Source organism: Lepidochelys kempii, chromosome 10, assembly GCF_965140285.1.
Source record: "Lepidochelys kempii isolate rLepKem1 chromosome 10, rLepKem1.hap1, whole genome shotgun sequence".
Lineage (NCBI taxonomy): Eukaryota > Metazoa > Chordata > Testudines > Cheloniidae > Lepidochelys > Lepidochelys kempii.
In genome coordinates, this window is record NC_136389.1 from 16995272 (window position 1) to 17010656 (window position 15385).

Here is a 15385-nt window from a genome sequence, read left to right on the forward strand (position 1 = left end):
ATCGATTAACAGGTTCAACTTAGAGCAGCAAGAACCATAAAGAGATTCTAATGCTCTCTTTGAAATAATTTTTATTGAGTTGCGTGACTTGTAGTTGTCACAGAACACAGTTCTGTGCAGCAAAAAATGACAACCTATTTCCCTTTCTAGACATGTAGCCCAGATTCCCTGTTCCAGCTGAGCTATGCTTGGCCCAAGATTTGAGTGGGTGGGGAGGCCAAGGTGTCTTAGTACAGCAGGAACCTGCAGTGGAAAATACATCAATTACAGTGTATTTTCAGGAGAACATGCCATCTTCAGCAGTTGATTGCAACCCCCCCGCCATCATTCTATCGGGCATGCCCTACTCAGCTGCACAGAGGTGAAGTCCCATGTAATTGTCCCAGAGGGTCTAAAGATGACTAGGTGATGGTGGAGAACAGGCTGTGTGGCTAACTTTACAGTGTGCATGGCTGTCCCCCAAACCTGATTAGATTTCTTTCTCCCCTCTGTTTTGCATAAGGGGATGAATGTGACAACTGGCATGTAAAAAGGTGTAATAGTTTTATAACTTTTAAATCTGCTCCATAAGTCCAAATATCAAAGACTCACATGAACCCAGAAGTTCTTGAGAATAGTGCATTCCCCAAATCAGAGCAGGTAACTTCCCTTTTGTGATAAGTCTTTCTTACTTTAAGAGTTAGATCAAATCCAGCTTCTCAGATGATGGTTTCATGTCTGAAAAGTGCATGTGCATTTTCTTTTCAATAGGTTCTTTTTCCTGTCTAATGATGAGCTGCTTGAGATTTTATCAGAAACCAAAGATCCCCTTCGAGTACAGCCACATTTAAAGAAATGTTTTGAGGGAATCTCTACATTAGAGTTTACAGAAGATCTCGAAATCACAGGAATGATCAGTTCAGAGAAAGAAATGGTTCCTTTCATACAGAAAATCTACCCAGTGAAAGCAAAAGTAATTTTTTTCCTGTTATGACATTACATGAATAGTTGGCGGTAAAGGTTGTGCTTTTGGGGAAATGAGCTTTAAAATACCAAGACCCGATTTTTAAAGGCATTTAGTTGTCTAAAAATGCAGATAGGTGCCTGCTGGGAGTTTTAAAAAGGAGTTAGGCACTTGGGCGGAGTTGAAAATTCTGTAGGTGCCTATCTGCAACTTCAGGCATCTAAATACCTTTAAAAATTGGCACTTAGAACATAACTAAGATACCACATCACAATGGAAACAAGGAATGAATGAAAATATTAAAGGTACCAGTATAGGATTGCAGCCTAGCCTTATGGTCAAAAGGTGGCACAGTGGAGGTAGCAGCATGTAACAAGTTGAAGAAACACTCTGCCTTCCTCCTGGCAAGAAGGCACACATGAGGCCAGAGTACAGAGAACACTGCTGCTGTGCTGCATTGTCCCTGGGGGGCTAGGGGTGGCCAAAGGCTGTGTGACACAGGAGGGAGGCGTGGCCAGCGTGGAGAATGGCATGAAAACACAGGGAAGGCCTTGTGAATCTCAGACTATCCCTCATCATCGCTGTTCCTGCCCCACAACAATAGCAGCATGGCTCAAACAGCTGCCTTGTCATTAGCGACTATCCTCAATCCCAGTGTGGCCACAGCCCCTTTGGGGATGCAGGGAGGTGACAGACTGAGAGGAGTTACTGTTGTTGCTAAGACCAACAGTAACTTGCACTATAAACTATGTAATAAGGCACGCTGTTATAAAATGAATTAGATGGATGAAATTCCCTGACCTGTGTTATCCAGGAGGTAGGACTAGATGATCTAAAGGTCTCTTCTGGCCTTACCATTTGTGAACCTGTATGTTTTGTAGAAACTTGCCATAATGAGTGGCTGATTCCTCTGCCTCTCCTTGGCCATGCCCCACTAAATTGTATGGAGCTGAATTGCTACGTAGCAGTCATGAACAGGGGTAAAAAGTACAGGGTGAAAGATAGGGGATATTCTATTTAGCAACCTTTTAACCACATCTTTCAGGAGCAATGTGTTCACTGGTGTTATGGCCATGTTGCATTTACCTCCCAGAGCTGCATTTACACTACCTGGATGTATGGACACCACGCTGCCCCTTCAGATGCACGGCTCAGGCAGTTCACATGGCTTATTTTTCTGTATGCACTGTTTTGCTGCAGGCATGCCTTCATTGTGTACACCAGTGCTTGTGCCTCTATTTGGAGGCTGTCCACCCGTTTTCTTCCTTACCACCAGAGCAGAAAAAGGCATGAGTCAGCCTTTATGCTTTAAGCCTAATATATTCGAAGGTTTACTCCAGTGTGAAATTTGCTCTTTAAATGCCATTTAATCACAAATTTTATTTGGTGTATTTTCACTCTCCTCTCTTGTTCTTGTTTTAAGGGCATGGTAGAGAAATGGCTTTTGCAAGTAGAGGAAATGATGCTGGCCAGCATAAGACAAGTTATTCAAGATGGCATTGGAGGATATGTTCAAGTAATTATTCATCTCTTGCTTCTGTATCAATAAGTTACAGCATAAAGTAATTAACATAAAGTAACCTGCACATGTACAGGGCTCAAACTCTCCTTTACCACCATGTTAGGTTTTAAACTAAGTAGAATCCTGTTGTGCCAATTCAGCAGCATCCATTAAAAGTCCCATATCTAATTTCCTTGAAGGAAAATTAATGAAGTTCTCAGTGTTGAGTGCCATTTATTTTATAAATCAGATTTAAAAGCATTAGGGAAAATAGATTTTGTTATTGACAAAGCCTAGTGCATACACATCATTTTCTCTATCTCAAGTGTGATTATTTTTTTTTAAAAGGTTCCCCGAAATAAGTGGGTACTTCAGTGGCCTGGACAGGTGGTTATTTGTGTTTCATCCATCTACTGGACAAAGGAAGTGTCCGAAGCTATGCGATCAGGAACTTTACTTGTAAGGTTTTCTTGTAAATTCTTTCAATTAATCAAAGATTAAATTATGATATTAAGAAGAACTCTAACAAAGTGACTGCATTTTTGAAAGCATAAATTCTGACTTTTCTACTTAAGTTAAATCGTGGCAGAATATCCTTTAACTCAGAGCGCTTGGCAATTTCCACTTTTCTTATTCACTTTTGTTGTTTGTCTGCTTTGTTTTCTCTTTTTACTTTGCATTCAGTCATGCTGTATATTTGTCTTATGTCTCAGCAGCAGCTATTTCTCTATCATTATGGACACTGATTTTGATTTCATTTATACTGGTGCAAATCAGAAGTAACTCCATTGAAGCAAGTTGCAGACTCTTATTCATAGAGCTTTGCAAGTGTGAACAGAAGAATCAAACAAAAGTTGCAAACTATGACCAGAACTTATAAATAGTTACTCCTCTATGTATGCTTATCCCCTAGTATGTTTACGTGCCTAGTCATGTGAGAACTACACACATGAGTAGCTGTTTGCAGGATCAGGTGATTACACAGCTTTTGTGGCTGCTAGCTTCTCGGTAGGATAAAGGTGCATCAGCTAGGTTTGGTAGTTGAATGTTATTCTTCCCATAAGTATTTTCAATTCATCCATCATCACCATGGTCTTATGTATTACCCCATTCGGGACTGACCCAAAGTACACTAAATAACGGAAAGACCTCCTGTTGACTTCAATGGACTTTTGATTGGACCCTAGTAGAGTTGGATGAATACTGCAACCTTTTTTTCCTGTGATTATTTACATGAAATTTTAAAGAAATTTGCTTCAACTGTATGCCCCTTCTTTGATCACGTTCTGGAGCTACTCTAGCAAATGAGTCTACTGGTAGGGATTTTCATGAAAACAGAAAATTTTTAAATAGTTACTGCAGCAGAGACCAGATTCTGATGCTTGTACTCATCCACTCAAGACACAGAAACTACCTTGGCTTCAATTAAGCTATGCTGATTTACTGCAGCTGAGGATCTGAACCCATATGCCCAGTCAAAACAGGCTGAATTTAAAATGCTTGCAAAAAAAATATCATCAGTGATCCATGGACCAAAATTATTAGTAGAAACTGTTGGGCAAAATAATTTGAAATAAAGAGTAAATTCAGGAAAATATTACATTTGCTGAATAACTATTTATTACAAGTAAAAACAACGAGGAGTCCTTGAAGTGGGTTATAGCCCACGAAAGCTTATGCCCAAATAAATTTGTTAGGACTCCTTGTTGTTTTTACTGATACAGACTAACATGGCTAACCCTCTGAAACCTTTTTATTACAAGAAATTTCATCCAGCTTTAGACAATAGAGAGAGCATGCATATCTCCTGGTACAGAGACTTGGCATTTGATTTAGGGAGAAATAAATGGCTTCCATTTCAGACTACAAAACCCTTCTGAGTAGTTATGATGAAATAAAATGGCAGTATATGAAGGAGACTCTTAAATGTTTGCATAGTGCCATTACTGAACTGCCTCATTTGGTTGAAAGAGTTTGTTCTAATGACTGTTCTGGGAGTTTAGGAGCTATTTGCTACAGCTTACCATTAATACTCACATTTCGTTCCGTAACAGGAATTCTTGGAGAAGAGCAACCAACAAATTGGAGAAATTGTTCAGTTAGTGAGAGGAAAGCTGTCCACTGGTGCCCGTCTGACTCTTGGGGCTCTCACTGTCATTGATGTGCATGGTAAATGCGTGATTATTACTTCTCTCCTTACATTCCAGGCAGAACTGCTACCATTAACTGAAGCAAATTATCTGCAACAGGTAGCTGGGGTGCTTCCCCAAGCTAAAGTTACGCCCTGGAGAATTAGTTAAAGGATTATATTAATTATTTTCAGTTGCTAATTCACATGAGACAAAAGCTAGTTGTAAATGCCGGCTTTAGGCATGAGCAAGATAACTAATGATTTGAGCATGTAGCCTGAGCAATTCAGAGCAAACTTTGTGGGATGCCTAATTTCAATGCCTCTTAGCTGGGGCGCCATTTCAGGTTTAGGGGGGAGGGCGCAACTTTAACCATGATTCCTGGGGCTACTTAGACACTTGAAAACTCTAGTTTTTTTGGCAGATAATTTAGCAATTAGCTGAGAGGAGCCCTGTATCTAATTCCTTTATAAGAGAAAGAAAATTAAATAAATATTAGACCCACTCAGCTCTAATAACATGTGCTGACATCTTGTGGCAAGTCACCTAAGGGACACTGGTTAGGTTTAGAATGTTAATGTATATTCTTACTTTATTACTAACTCTGTAGAGAGAGAGACCCCATCAGGACGGCTGGGTTCTATCCCAGTTCTGGGAGGAGAGTGAGGTCTAGTGGGAAACAGCAGTGAGCAGATACATCTGGGTTCTATATAAGAACATCAAAATGGTCATACTGGGTAAGACCAATGGTCCATCTAGCCCAGTATCCTGTCTTCCAACAGTGGTCAATGCCAGGTGCCCCGGGGGGAATGAACAGAACAGGTAATTATCTAGTTGCCCTGTTGCCCGCTCCCAGCTTCTGGAAAACAGAGGCGAGGGACATGCAGAACATGGTGTTGGATCCCTACCCACCCTGGCTAATAGTCATTGCTGGACCTATCCTCCATGAACTTATCTAGATCTTATTGGAACCCTGTTATAGTTTTGGCCTTCACAACATCCCCTGGCAAAGAGTTCCACATGTTGACTGTGAAGAAATACTTTTTTTTGCTTGTTTTAAATCTGCTGCCTATTAATTTTCTTTGGTGACCCCTGGTTCTTGCGTTATGTGAAGGAGTAAATAACATTTCCCTATTCAATTTTTCCACACCATTCATGATTTTATAGCCCTCTATCACCCCTTAGTAGGGCTGGCTCCAGGCACCAGCGAACCAAGGAGGTGCCTAAGGCGACAAATGTGAAGGGCGGCAGGATGTCGGGCTCTGGGGCGGCAATAGGCCCTCGGCGGTGGTGGGAATTTGGCGGCCGCTCTGTCACATTGCGGCGATTCGGGGCTCTGGGGCGGCAATAGGGCCTCGCGCTTGGCGGCAATTCAGCGGTGGGAACGCGACTCTTCTTCGGTCGCCGGCAACAATTCGGCAGCTGCACCATCACTCCGCCTCCATGTTCGGCGGGCAGGATTCCATCTCCCTGTTCCGCGGCAAGTTTTGTGGGTTTTTTTTGCCGCTTGGGGCAGCAAAAACGCTGGAGCCGGCCCTGCCGTTTAGTCATCTCTTTTCCAAGCTGAAAAGTCCCAGTCTTTTTAGTCTCTCCTCATACAGAAGGTGTTTCTATACCCCTAATCATTTATGTTGCCCTTCTCTGTACAGTTTCCAAATCCAATATATCTTTTTTGAGATGGGGTGACCAAATCTTCACACTCTATTCAATATGTTGGTGTACCGTGGATTTATATAGAGCTAACATGATATTTTTTTCTTACTATCTGTCCCTTTCCTAATGATTTCCAATATTTTGTTAGATTTTTTAAATTGCAATTGCACATTGAGCAGATGTTTTCAGAGAACTATCCACAATGACTCCAAGATCTCTTTACTGATGGGTTCAGCTAATTTAGACCCCATCATTTATATGTGTAGTTGGATTATATTTTGCCAAGTGCATTACTTTGCATTTATCAACATTAAATTTCTTCTGCCATTTTGTTGCCCACTCACCCAGTTTTGTGAGATCTCTTTGTAATTCTTCACAGTCTGCTTTGGACTTAACTAACTTGAGTAATTTTGTATTATCTGCAAATTTTACCACATCACTGAGTACCCCTTTTTCCAGATCATATATGAATATGTTGAATAGGACTGGTCCCAGTACAGACCCCTGAGGGAAACCACTATTTACCTCTCTCCATTCTCACCTTTTATTTCTACCCTTTGTGTCCTGTCTTTTAACTGAAGTGCCTGGCAGTGCTTTCAGGATCATCTAATGATCCTTAATTTACTTTAATGATAAGCCTTTTGTTATCTTAGTCACCTTGCCCAATAGTTCTCAAACTTTTGTACTGGTGACCCCTTTCACGTAGCAAATTTCTGAGTGTGACCCCCCCCATATAAATTAAAAACACATTTTTATATATTTAACACCATTATAAATGCTGGATGCAAAGCGGGCTTTAGGGTGAAGGCTGACACCTCACGACCCCCCATGTAATAACCTCGCGACCCCCTGTGGGGTCTCAACCACCAGTTTGAGAACCCCTGACCTTGCCTCTGTTTATAAACAAACTCCCTGCCCCAAAGGCTATGCTGCTCCCAGCTTCCGAACTCATCACATATCACACTCAAGCTGTTGCAGTTAAGAGCTCTGTCTGGGGCTAGGGTGAGTAGGCCTCCCCTACGAAACTTGGGGCGGGGGGCTAGAGCCCTTCCCTGCCCCCGCTAAATGGTGTCCCTGTCTCTTATACCAATCTCCCTTCCCCTTCCAACAGCAGAACTGATGGGGGAGGCAACTCAGCTTCAGGGGGAACAGTGGGCTGGATTTTCCAGTCCAGTGTGCTACCGTGCACTACTCAAGTGGGGCAGAGTGGTTGTATTCTGTCCGGAGGTGGCCCGTTGAGAATTCCCTTTGCATGTGGGAATTCTCCACGGGTGTCAAACTGGCAGGAGCAGCATAGCTGCCTTCTGTACTAGTTGCCCTCCTACCTCTGGTGTAGGGAAAAGGAGGTGGCACTGTGGGGACTGGGAGAGGGTATGCTGGAGTAGAACTCTGCTACACCCATCCTTCACCAGCATACGTCAGAGCATCTCCTTAGGTAGAGCAGAATAAGGGAGCTGCAACTGGCTCCCTGATGGCTCCTAGCCTCACTTCTGTACTAAGTAGAGCTCTGGCCCAGGGGACCCTGAAAGGGTAAGGCTGGTCCCAGTGAAATGTTACAGTTACAAATACATTGATAGAGATGTATAAACAAGTATTATAGTGATAACCAGGGATCCTAGAAATCCATTTGCCATGGAAAAATGTGGATTTTGCATTTTTACAGAGAATCTTTAGTTTTATATTGTGGCTGCTAGGGAAACTAAAGTTCAGCGTTTCATTTTATTTATGGAAAAACTTGGATTTTTATGTTTTTTTGTTGGAGAATTTTGGGTTTTTTAATCACAGAAGACTAGGATCCCTGGTGATGACATGCATGGTTCAACAGTAAGGTGTGGTTTGGGTTAGCTGTTAATCATCAGTTGCTATTTCACTGTTCAGTCAACTCTACAGTATGGTGCCTGTCCAGTTTTTTATGGGTTTTTTTTTTTCCATTTTGAGATTCTGGCCTAAACACTGGTACTAATCCTTCTTTTTTCTGTTTAACCAAGGATAAATTTGAACTGGATTCCAAGAAAGAAATGCAGCACAGCTGTTGAGAAATATAGTATTGCTAAATGTGATATTACAACTGTAACTGAAAAAGCCTAATTCTGTGCTACATGTCCTTCCATAAAAATATTCTTTTAACCCCATTAAATTTCTATTTATGTTGCTAGACCATCTCCTTCAGGAAAAGAGCAATCACTTCCCTTTTTAAATTAACAAATAATGTTAAGACTACATTGTGTTGGAAAAAACTAAGCACCTTTATTCTTGGATGCTTGCAACTTCTGCTGAAGTTCTCTTCAATTACTCAGCTCTATGTAACTTTGACCTACTAAACTTGTTTATTGTGTTATTACAACATACAAGGAAATGGAGAGCAACAAGAATCAGATTCTTTAAATTACTATTTAAACACCAAAGTTAATGGAACTCTGCCAGTTTATAACATCTCCATACTTTTAGGACAAAATTCCGGACTTGCCTGGCTTATAGGTCACAGCAGGAATCAGCCTTTAGTCAGGATTTTGACCCTACCATCTTGAATGTAACCTCGGCCACTGCTTTTGGTGAGGCTTTACAACACTCATGCCCACCTGATTTCATCACAGAATAACACAAGCATGTAGGGACAAAATCAGAAAGCTGAGGCACCAAATGAATTACATCTAGCAAGGGACATAAAAGAGAATAAGAAGAGGTTCTATAAATACATTAGGATCAAGAGAAAGATGAGAGAAAGCATAGGTTCTCTACTTAGTGGAGGAAGGAGAACTAATAACAGACAACATCAAGAAGGGGGAGGCGTTTAATGCCTATTTTGCTTCAGTCTCACTAAAATGGTTAATTATGGCTAGATGCATAACAATTAATATAACAACAAGGGGGAAGGAACACAAGCCAAAATAGGGAAAGTCCAGATTAAAGAGTATTTAGATAATTTAGATGTATTCAAGTTGACACGGCCTGATGAAATTCACACTTGGTCACATAAGAAACTAACTGAGGCAATCTTGGAACTGTGAGCAATTATTTTTGAGAACTCAGAGAATGAGTGAGGTCCCAGAGGACTAGTGAAGGGCACACATAGTACCTGTCTTTAAAAAGGGGAATAAAGAGGACCCAGGGAATTATAGACCCGTCTATCTGTCAATATCTGGACAGATACTGGAACAAATTATTAAACAATCAATTTGCAAGCACTGAGAGGATTATAGGTTTAGAAGGAATAGCCAGCATGGATTTATCAAGAACAAATCATCCCAAAGCAACCTAATTTCCTTCTTTGACAGGGTTACTAGCCTACTGGATAGCAAGGAAAGCTGTAGATATAAAATATCTTGATTTTAGTAAGGCCTTTGACACAGGTCCACATGACATTTTCAGAAGCAAACTAGGGAAACGTGGTCTAGATGAAATTACTATAAAGTGAGTATACAACTGGTTGAAAGAGCATATTCAAAGGGTAGTTATCAATGGTTTTCTGTCAACCTGGGGGGATGTATGGAGAGATGTATCTAATGGAGTTCCGCAGGGGTCAGTCCTGGGTCTGGTACTATTTAATATTTTTATTAATGACTTGGATAATGGAGAGGAGAGTATGCTTATAAAATTTGTGGATGACACCAATCTAGGAGGAGCTGCAATCCCTTTGGAAGACAGGATTAGACTTCAAAATGACCTTGGCAAATTGGAGAATCGATCCAAAATTAACAAGATGAAATTCAGAAAAAACACCTAGGAAGCAAAAATTAAATGAACAATTACAAAATAGGGGATAACTGGCTAGGCAGTAATACTGCAGTAAAGGATCAGGGTTATAGTGGATCACAAATTAAAGCTGAGTCAACAATGTGATGCAGTTGTAAAAACGGTGAGTGTCATTCTGGGGTGTATTAACAGGAGTGTAAAATGTAAGTCACAGGAGGTAATTGTCCTGCTTTGCTTGGCACTGGTAAGGCCTCAGCTGGAGTATTATGTCCAGTTTTGGGTGCCCCACTTTTAGAAAGTTATGGACAAATTGGAGAGAGTCTAGAGGAGATCAACAAAAATGAATAAAGGTTTAGAAAACCTGACTTATAAGGGAAGGTTAAAAAAAACTGGGTATCTTTAGTCTTGGGAAAAGAAGACTGAGGAGGGAACTCATAACAGTCTTCTAATATGTTAAGGGCTGTTATAAAGAGGATGGTGATCAATTTTTCTCCATTCCACTGAAGGTAGGACAGGAAGTAGTCAGAGTAATATGCAGCAAGGGAAATTTAGGTTAGGAAAAAATTTCTAACTATATGGATAATTAAGCAGTGGAATAGGCTTCCAAAGGAGGTTGTGGAATCCCCATCACTGGAGGTTTCTAAAAACAGATTAGACAAACACCTGTCAGGGATAGTCTAGGTTTATTTAGTCCAGCCTTAATGCAAGGGGCTGGACTAACTGACCTCTCAATGTCCCTTCCAGTTGTACATTTCTAAGATTCTGTCATTAAAAAATAGTGCTTCTGATTGTTAACCCTAGGCAAACCTAGATAAAAACCAGTTTACAGTTCCTGACATTGCTCTGCAAGTAGCCTGTGTGACACACAATTTTGCTTTTCAGCAGTATAGTTGCTAGCAGAGACCCAGAAATGTAAGGAAACCTAATGATAGTATATATGCAATAATATGTGATGCCAGTAGGAGTTCCAAGTGCAGATTGAGTGGCGTTTACAAGATCCTTTATTTTCAAATATAGTTGACTCTGAATTTGTGGATAACATGCCAACAAGTGAAGAGCTTTCTATCCAGGGGCAAATCTAGCCTCCTCCTTTGTGGCCCATAGAGGGCCACAGTGGCATTCTGTTGAGCAAAGAATGGGGGCTGGAGAATGGGGAGCTGTGGAGCAGGTGTACATCAGGTACAGGTACAGGTGTACATCAGCAGGTACAGAGCCCTGTGCTGTGAGCAAGCATTCTGATTTACAGGGGGCAGAAAGGCATGGGTGAACTGGGGGAGGGGTGAAAGAGACCTGTCACTGCACAGATCCTTGCATATTTTCTGGGTATGGAAGATGTAAGTGTCCTATATAGGTTTCTTCAGACACTGGTCTTAAATGGCCTTTATAGAGTGATTGTACTCCTCCACCCCTGCACAGCTCCCCAGCACCTGGCCTGGCTACTCATGCTGGGCACTGGGGTCTAGAATTTTGCCCAATTGAATTAAGATGGTTCATTAAGCAAAATGGATGCAGTTTTCTTTCAAAAAATGAAAGCTGAGGTATAGCTGTAAATGTTAGCTTACTGTTTATTAGGTATTTTATGAGCTATTTCTGTTCCTGCAGCTCGTGATGTGGTTGCAAAATTGGTTGAGGACAAAATCACAGATCAGAATGATTTCCAGTGGATTTCTCAGTTGAGATACTACTGGGAAGAAGGAGATGTAATGGTGCGAATGATTACGACAGAAGCCAAATATGGCTATGAGTACCTTGGCAATTCTCTACGTCTGGTTATAACTCCACTGACTGATCGATGCTATAGGTAAAATTCATATTCTCTATGACTGTAGCATTCACTTTCCAGCTGGCTTGTATTTAATACATATTGTAACAGTGGCTAATGAAAAGAGCCTTAGTCATTAGTTTTCTTTTCCCCTTCCCTGTTTTTTATGTTTGGGTGTAGTGCCACAGTGTGGACATTTTCTGTAGTGTTGGAAGGGGTTTTCCCATTCATGTAGTTAATCCACCGCTCTGAGAGGCCAGAGTCTACACCAGGAGTTAGGTCGACCTTACTACAGAGCTCAGGGCATGTAATCTTCCACAGCCCTGAGTGATATAGCTAGATCCCTCTAATTTTTAAGTGTAGATCAGCTTAGGGGTAGAGGATATGAAGTTTGAATTTACCTCATCTGAAGTGGAAGTCAAACTCAAACATCTTAATGAGACTAAATCCGGGGGCCCAGATAATCTCCATCCAAGAGTATTAATGGAACTGGCACATGAAAATGCAAGCACAATAGCAAGGATTTTTAATGAATCTGTAAACTCAGGGGTTGCGTATTTAGTTCCTGTTTAATTTAGTTCCTATTGCTAATGAGAAAACCTGGATTTGTGCTGGAAATGGCCCAACTTGATTATCATACACATTGTAAGGAGAGTGATCACTTTAGATAAGCTATTACCAGCAGGAGAGTGGGGTGGGAGGAGGTATTTTTTCATGCTTTGTGTGTATATAAAAAGATCTTCTACACTTTCCACAGTATGCATCCGATGAAGTGAGCTGTAGCTCACGAAAGCTTATGCTCAAATAAATTGGTTAGTCTCTAAGGTGCCACAAGTACTCCTTTTCTTTTTGCGAATACAGACTAACACGGCTGTTACTCTGAAACCTATTGCTAATATAGTTCCTATTTTTTAAAAAAAGGGGGGAAAGTGATCCAGGGAAGTACAGGCCTGTTAGTTTCACCTCAATTGTTTGCAAGGTCTTGGAACAAATTTTGAAAGAGAAAGTAGTTAAGGACATAGAGGTGAATGGTAATTGGGATAAAATACCACATGGTTTTACAAAAGGTAGATCGTGCCAGACCAACCTGATCCCCTTCTTTGAGAAGCTAACTGATTTTTTAGACCAGTGGTTCCCAAACTTGTTCCGCCGCATGTGCAGGGAAAGCCCCTGGCGGGCCGGACCAGATTGTTTACCTGCCGCATCTTCAGGTTTGGCCGATAGCGGCTCTCACTGTCCGTGGTTCGCTGCTCCAGGCCAATGGGAGCTGCTGGAAGCGGTGGCCAGTATGTCCTTCGGCCCGCGCCGCTTCCAGCAGCTCCCATTGGCCTGGAGCAGCAAACCGGGGCCAGTGGGAGCCGCGATCGGCCAAACTTGCGGACGCGGCAGGCAAACAAACCGGCCCAGCCTGCCAGGGGCTTTCCCTGCACAAGTGGCTGAACAAGTTTGGGAACCACTGTATTAGACAAAGGAAATGCAGTAGATCTAATCTACCTGGATTTCAGTAAAGCATTTGATACAGTTCCACATGGGAAATTATTATTTAAATTGGAGAAAACGGGGATTAAGATGAGATTTGAAAGGTGGATAAGGATTTGGTTAAAGGGGAGACTACAATGGTTCATACTGAAAGGTGAACTGTCAGGCTGGAGGGGAGTTATTAATGGAGTTCCTCAGGGATTTAACATTTTTATTCATGACCTTGGCACAAAAAGTTGGAATGTGCTAATGAAATTTGCAAATGATATAAAGTTGTGAGGTATTGTCAATATGAAGGAGGACAGGAATATTGTACAAGGAAGATCTGGAGGACCTTGAAAACTGGAGTAATAGAAATAGGATGCAATTTAGTAGTGCAAAGTGCAAGGTCATGCATTTAGGGACTAACAACAAGAATTTTTGCTATAAAATGTGGATTTATCAGTTGGAAGAGATAGAGGAGGAGAAAGACCTGCATATATTGGTTGATCACAAGACTATGAGCCATCAGTGTCGTGTGGCTATGAAAAAGGCTAATGCAGACCTAGGATGCATCAGGTGAGGTATTTCCAGTAGGGACAGGGAAGTATTAGTACCATTATACAAGGCACGGGTGAAACCTCATCAGGCATACTGTGTGCAATTCTCATCTCCCATGTTTAAGAAAGTTGAATTCAAACTGGAACAGGTGCAGAGAAGGGCTAATAGGATGATCCGAGGAATGGAAAACTTACCTTATGAGAAGAGACTCAAAGAGCTTGGCTTGTTTAGCCTAACCAAACAAAGGTTAAGGGGAGATATGATTGCTCTCTATAAATACATCAGAAGGGTGAACACCAGGGAGAGAGAGGAGTTATTTAAGTTAAGTGCCAATGGGGACACAAGAACAAATGGTTATAAACTGGCCATCAACTAGTTTAGGCACGAAATTAGGTGAATGTTTCTAACCATCAGAAAGTTCTGGAACAGCCTTCCAAAGGGAGCAGTGGGGGCAAAAAACCTAACTAGCTTCAAGACTGAGCTTGATAAGTTGATGACATGATGGGAATGCCTACGATGGCATGTGGCCCATCTGTGACTGACAATAGCAAATATCCCCAACTGTTGGAGATGGGACACTAGATGGGGAAGGCTTTGAGTTACCACAGAGAATTCTTTCCCAGGTATCTGCCCAGTGGGTCTTGCCCACATGCTCTGGGTCTAACTGATCACCATATTTGGGGTCGGGAAGGAATTTTCCCCGGGTCAGATTGGCTGAGACCCTGGGGGTTTTTTGCCTTCCTCTGTAGTATAGGTCATGGGTCCCTTGCAGGTTTAAACTAGTGAAAATGGTGAATTCTCTGTAACTTGAAGTCTTTAAACCATGACTTGAGGACTTCAGTAACTCAGCCAGAGGTTAGGAGTCTATTTCAAGAGTGGGTGGGTGAGGTTGTGTGTCCTGTAAGTGCAGGAGGTCAGACTAGATGATCATGATGGTCCCTTCTGACCTTAAAGTCTATGGGTCTTGTGGCAGAGCAGAATAGACCCATGTGGCTGATGTAGTAGCTATAAACATGGCTGCATGTGTCACTCATAGGCCCGGCTGACATGAGGGAAATTACCCATGGCTGACTGGGTATGTCTGGACTGGTGCCGAACACTATTTAGTTGCAAGTATGGAACAGGACAAACCATGCTTAGCAACATTTAAAAAAACACAGTTCACAACATGTTGTTTTCCTAGTGTAGAGAAGACTTCAGGGGGCCTTCATGGATTCATAACTTTTAAGATAAGGTGCTTGATGGACCTACTCTTTAAGGGGCAGCAACATGTTCGTATGAAGACTGCCAAGCTATTCCCCATAGAAGGAAGATAGGTGATTCTCAGGTTTTTAGGAACAATCTCCATCCTCTTTAAGCACTTCCAAGATTAATTTTCTTTATCAAGGTTCCCATCAAGCCAACTCCAGTTTTCTAGCTGCTGCACTTGACATCATGGCTCTGAATAGATACGGTTCCAGCCTATCTATCAAAAGGTGTAGCATCTACTAACTGTTCTGCCTTGGGCTTATGCTTATAACTGACCTGACTTGTTCATGACACTTGAACCCCGCACATGAGGACATAGGTGCTGAATGCATGTGCTCAGGTACAACAAGCACATATAGTAAACCAAGGTCAGACAATGAAGTAAATGATATTGCACCTACTTACACCATGTCTGAATTTGGGCCTTTATTCTGGAT

General features: G+C 41.7%; 1 protein-coding gene across 1 annotated transcript in view; it reads left to right on the forward strand.

The window, feature by feature from the left end:
* DNAH3 (dynein axonemal heavy chain 3) overlaps nucleotides 1-15385 on the forward strand; it is a 107543-nt gene that overhangs the window by 40317 nt on the left and 51841 nt on the right. Inside the window, exons 25-29 of the mRNA XM_073362223.2 lie at nucleotides 751-952; nucleotides 2367-2459; nucleotides 2793-2903; nucleotides 4499-4613; nucleotides 11522-11720. Coding sequence (XP_073218324.2) covers nucleotides 751-952; nucleotides 2367-2459; nucleotides 2793-2903; nucleotides 4499-4613; nucleotides 11522-11720 — 720 coding nt within the window. The remainder of the gene's footprint in view (nucleotides 1-750; nucleotides 953-2366; nucleotides 2460-2792; nucleotides 2904-4498; nucleotides 4614-11521; nucleotides 11721-15385) is intronic.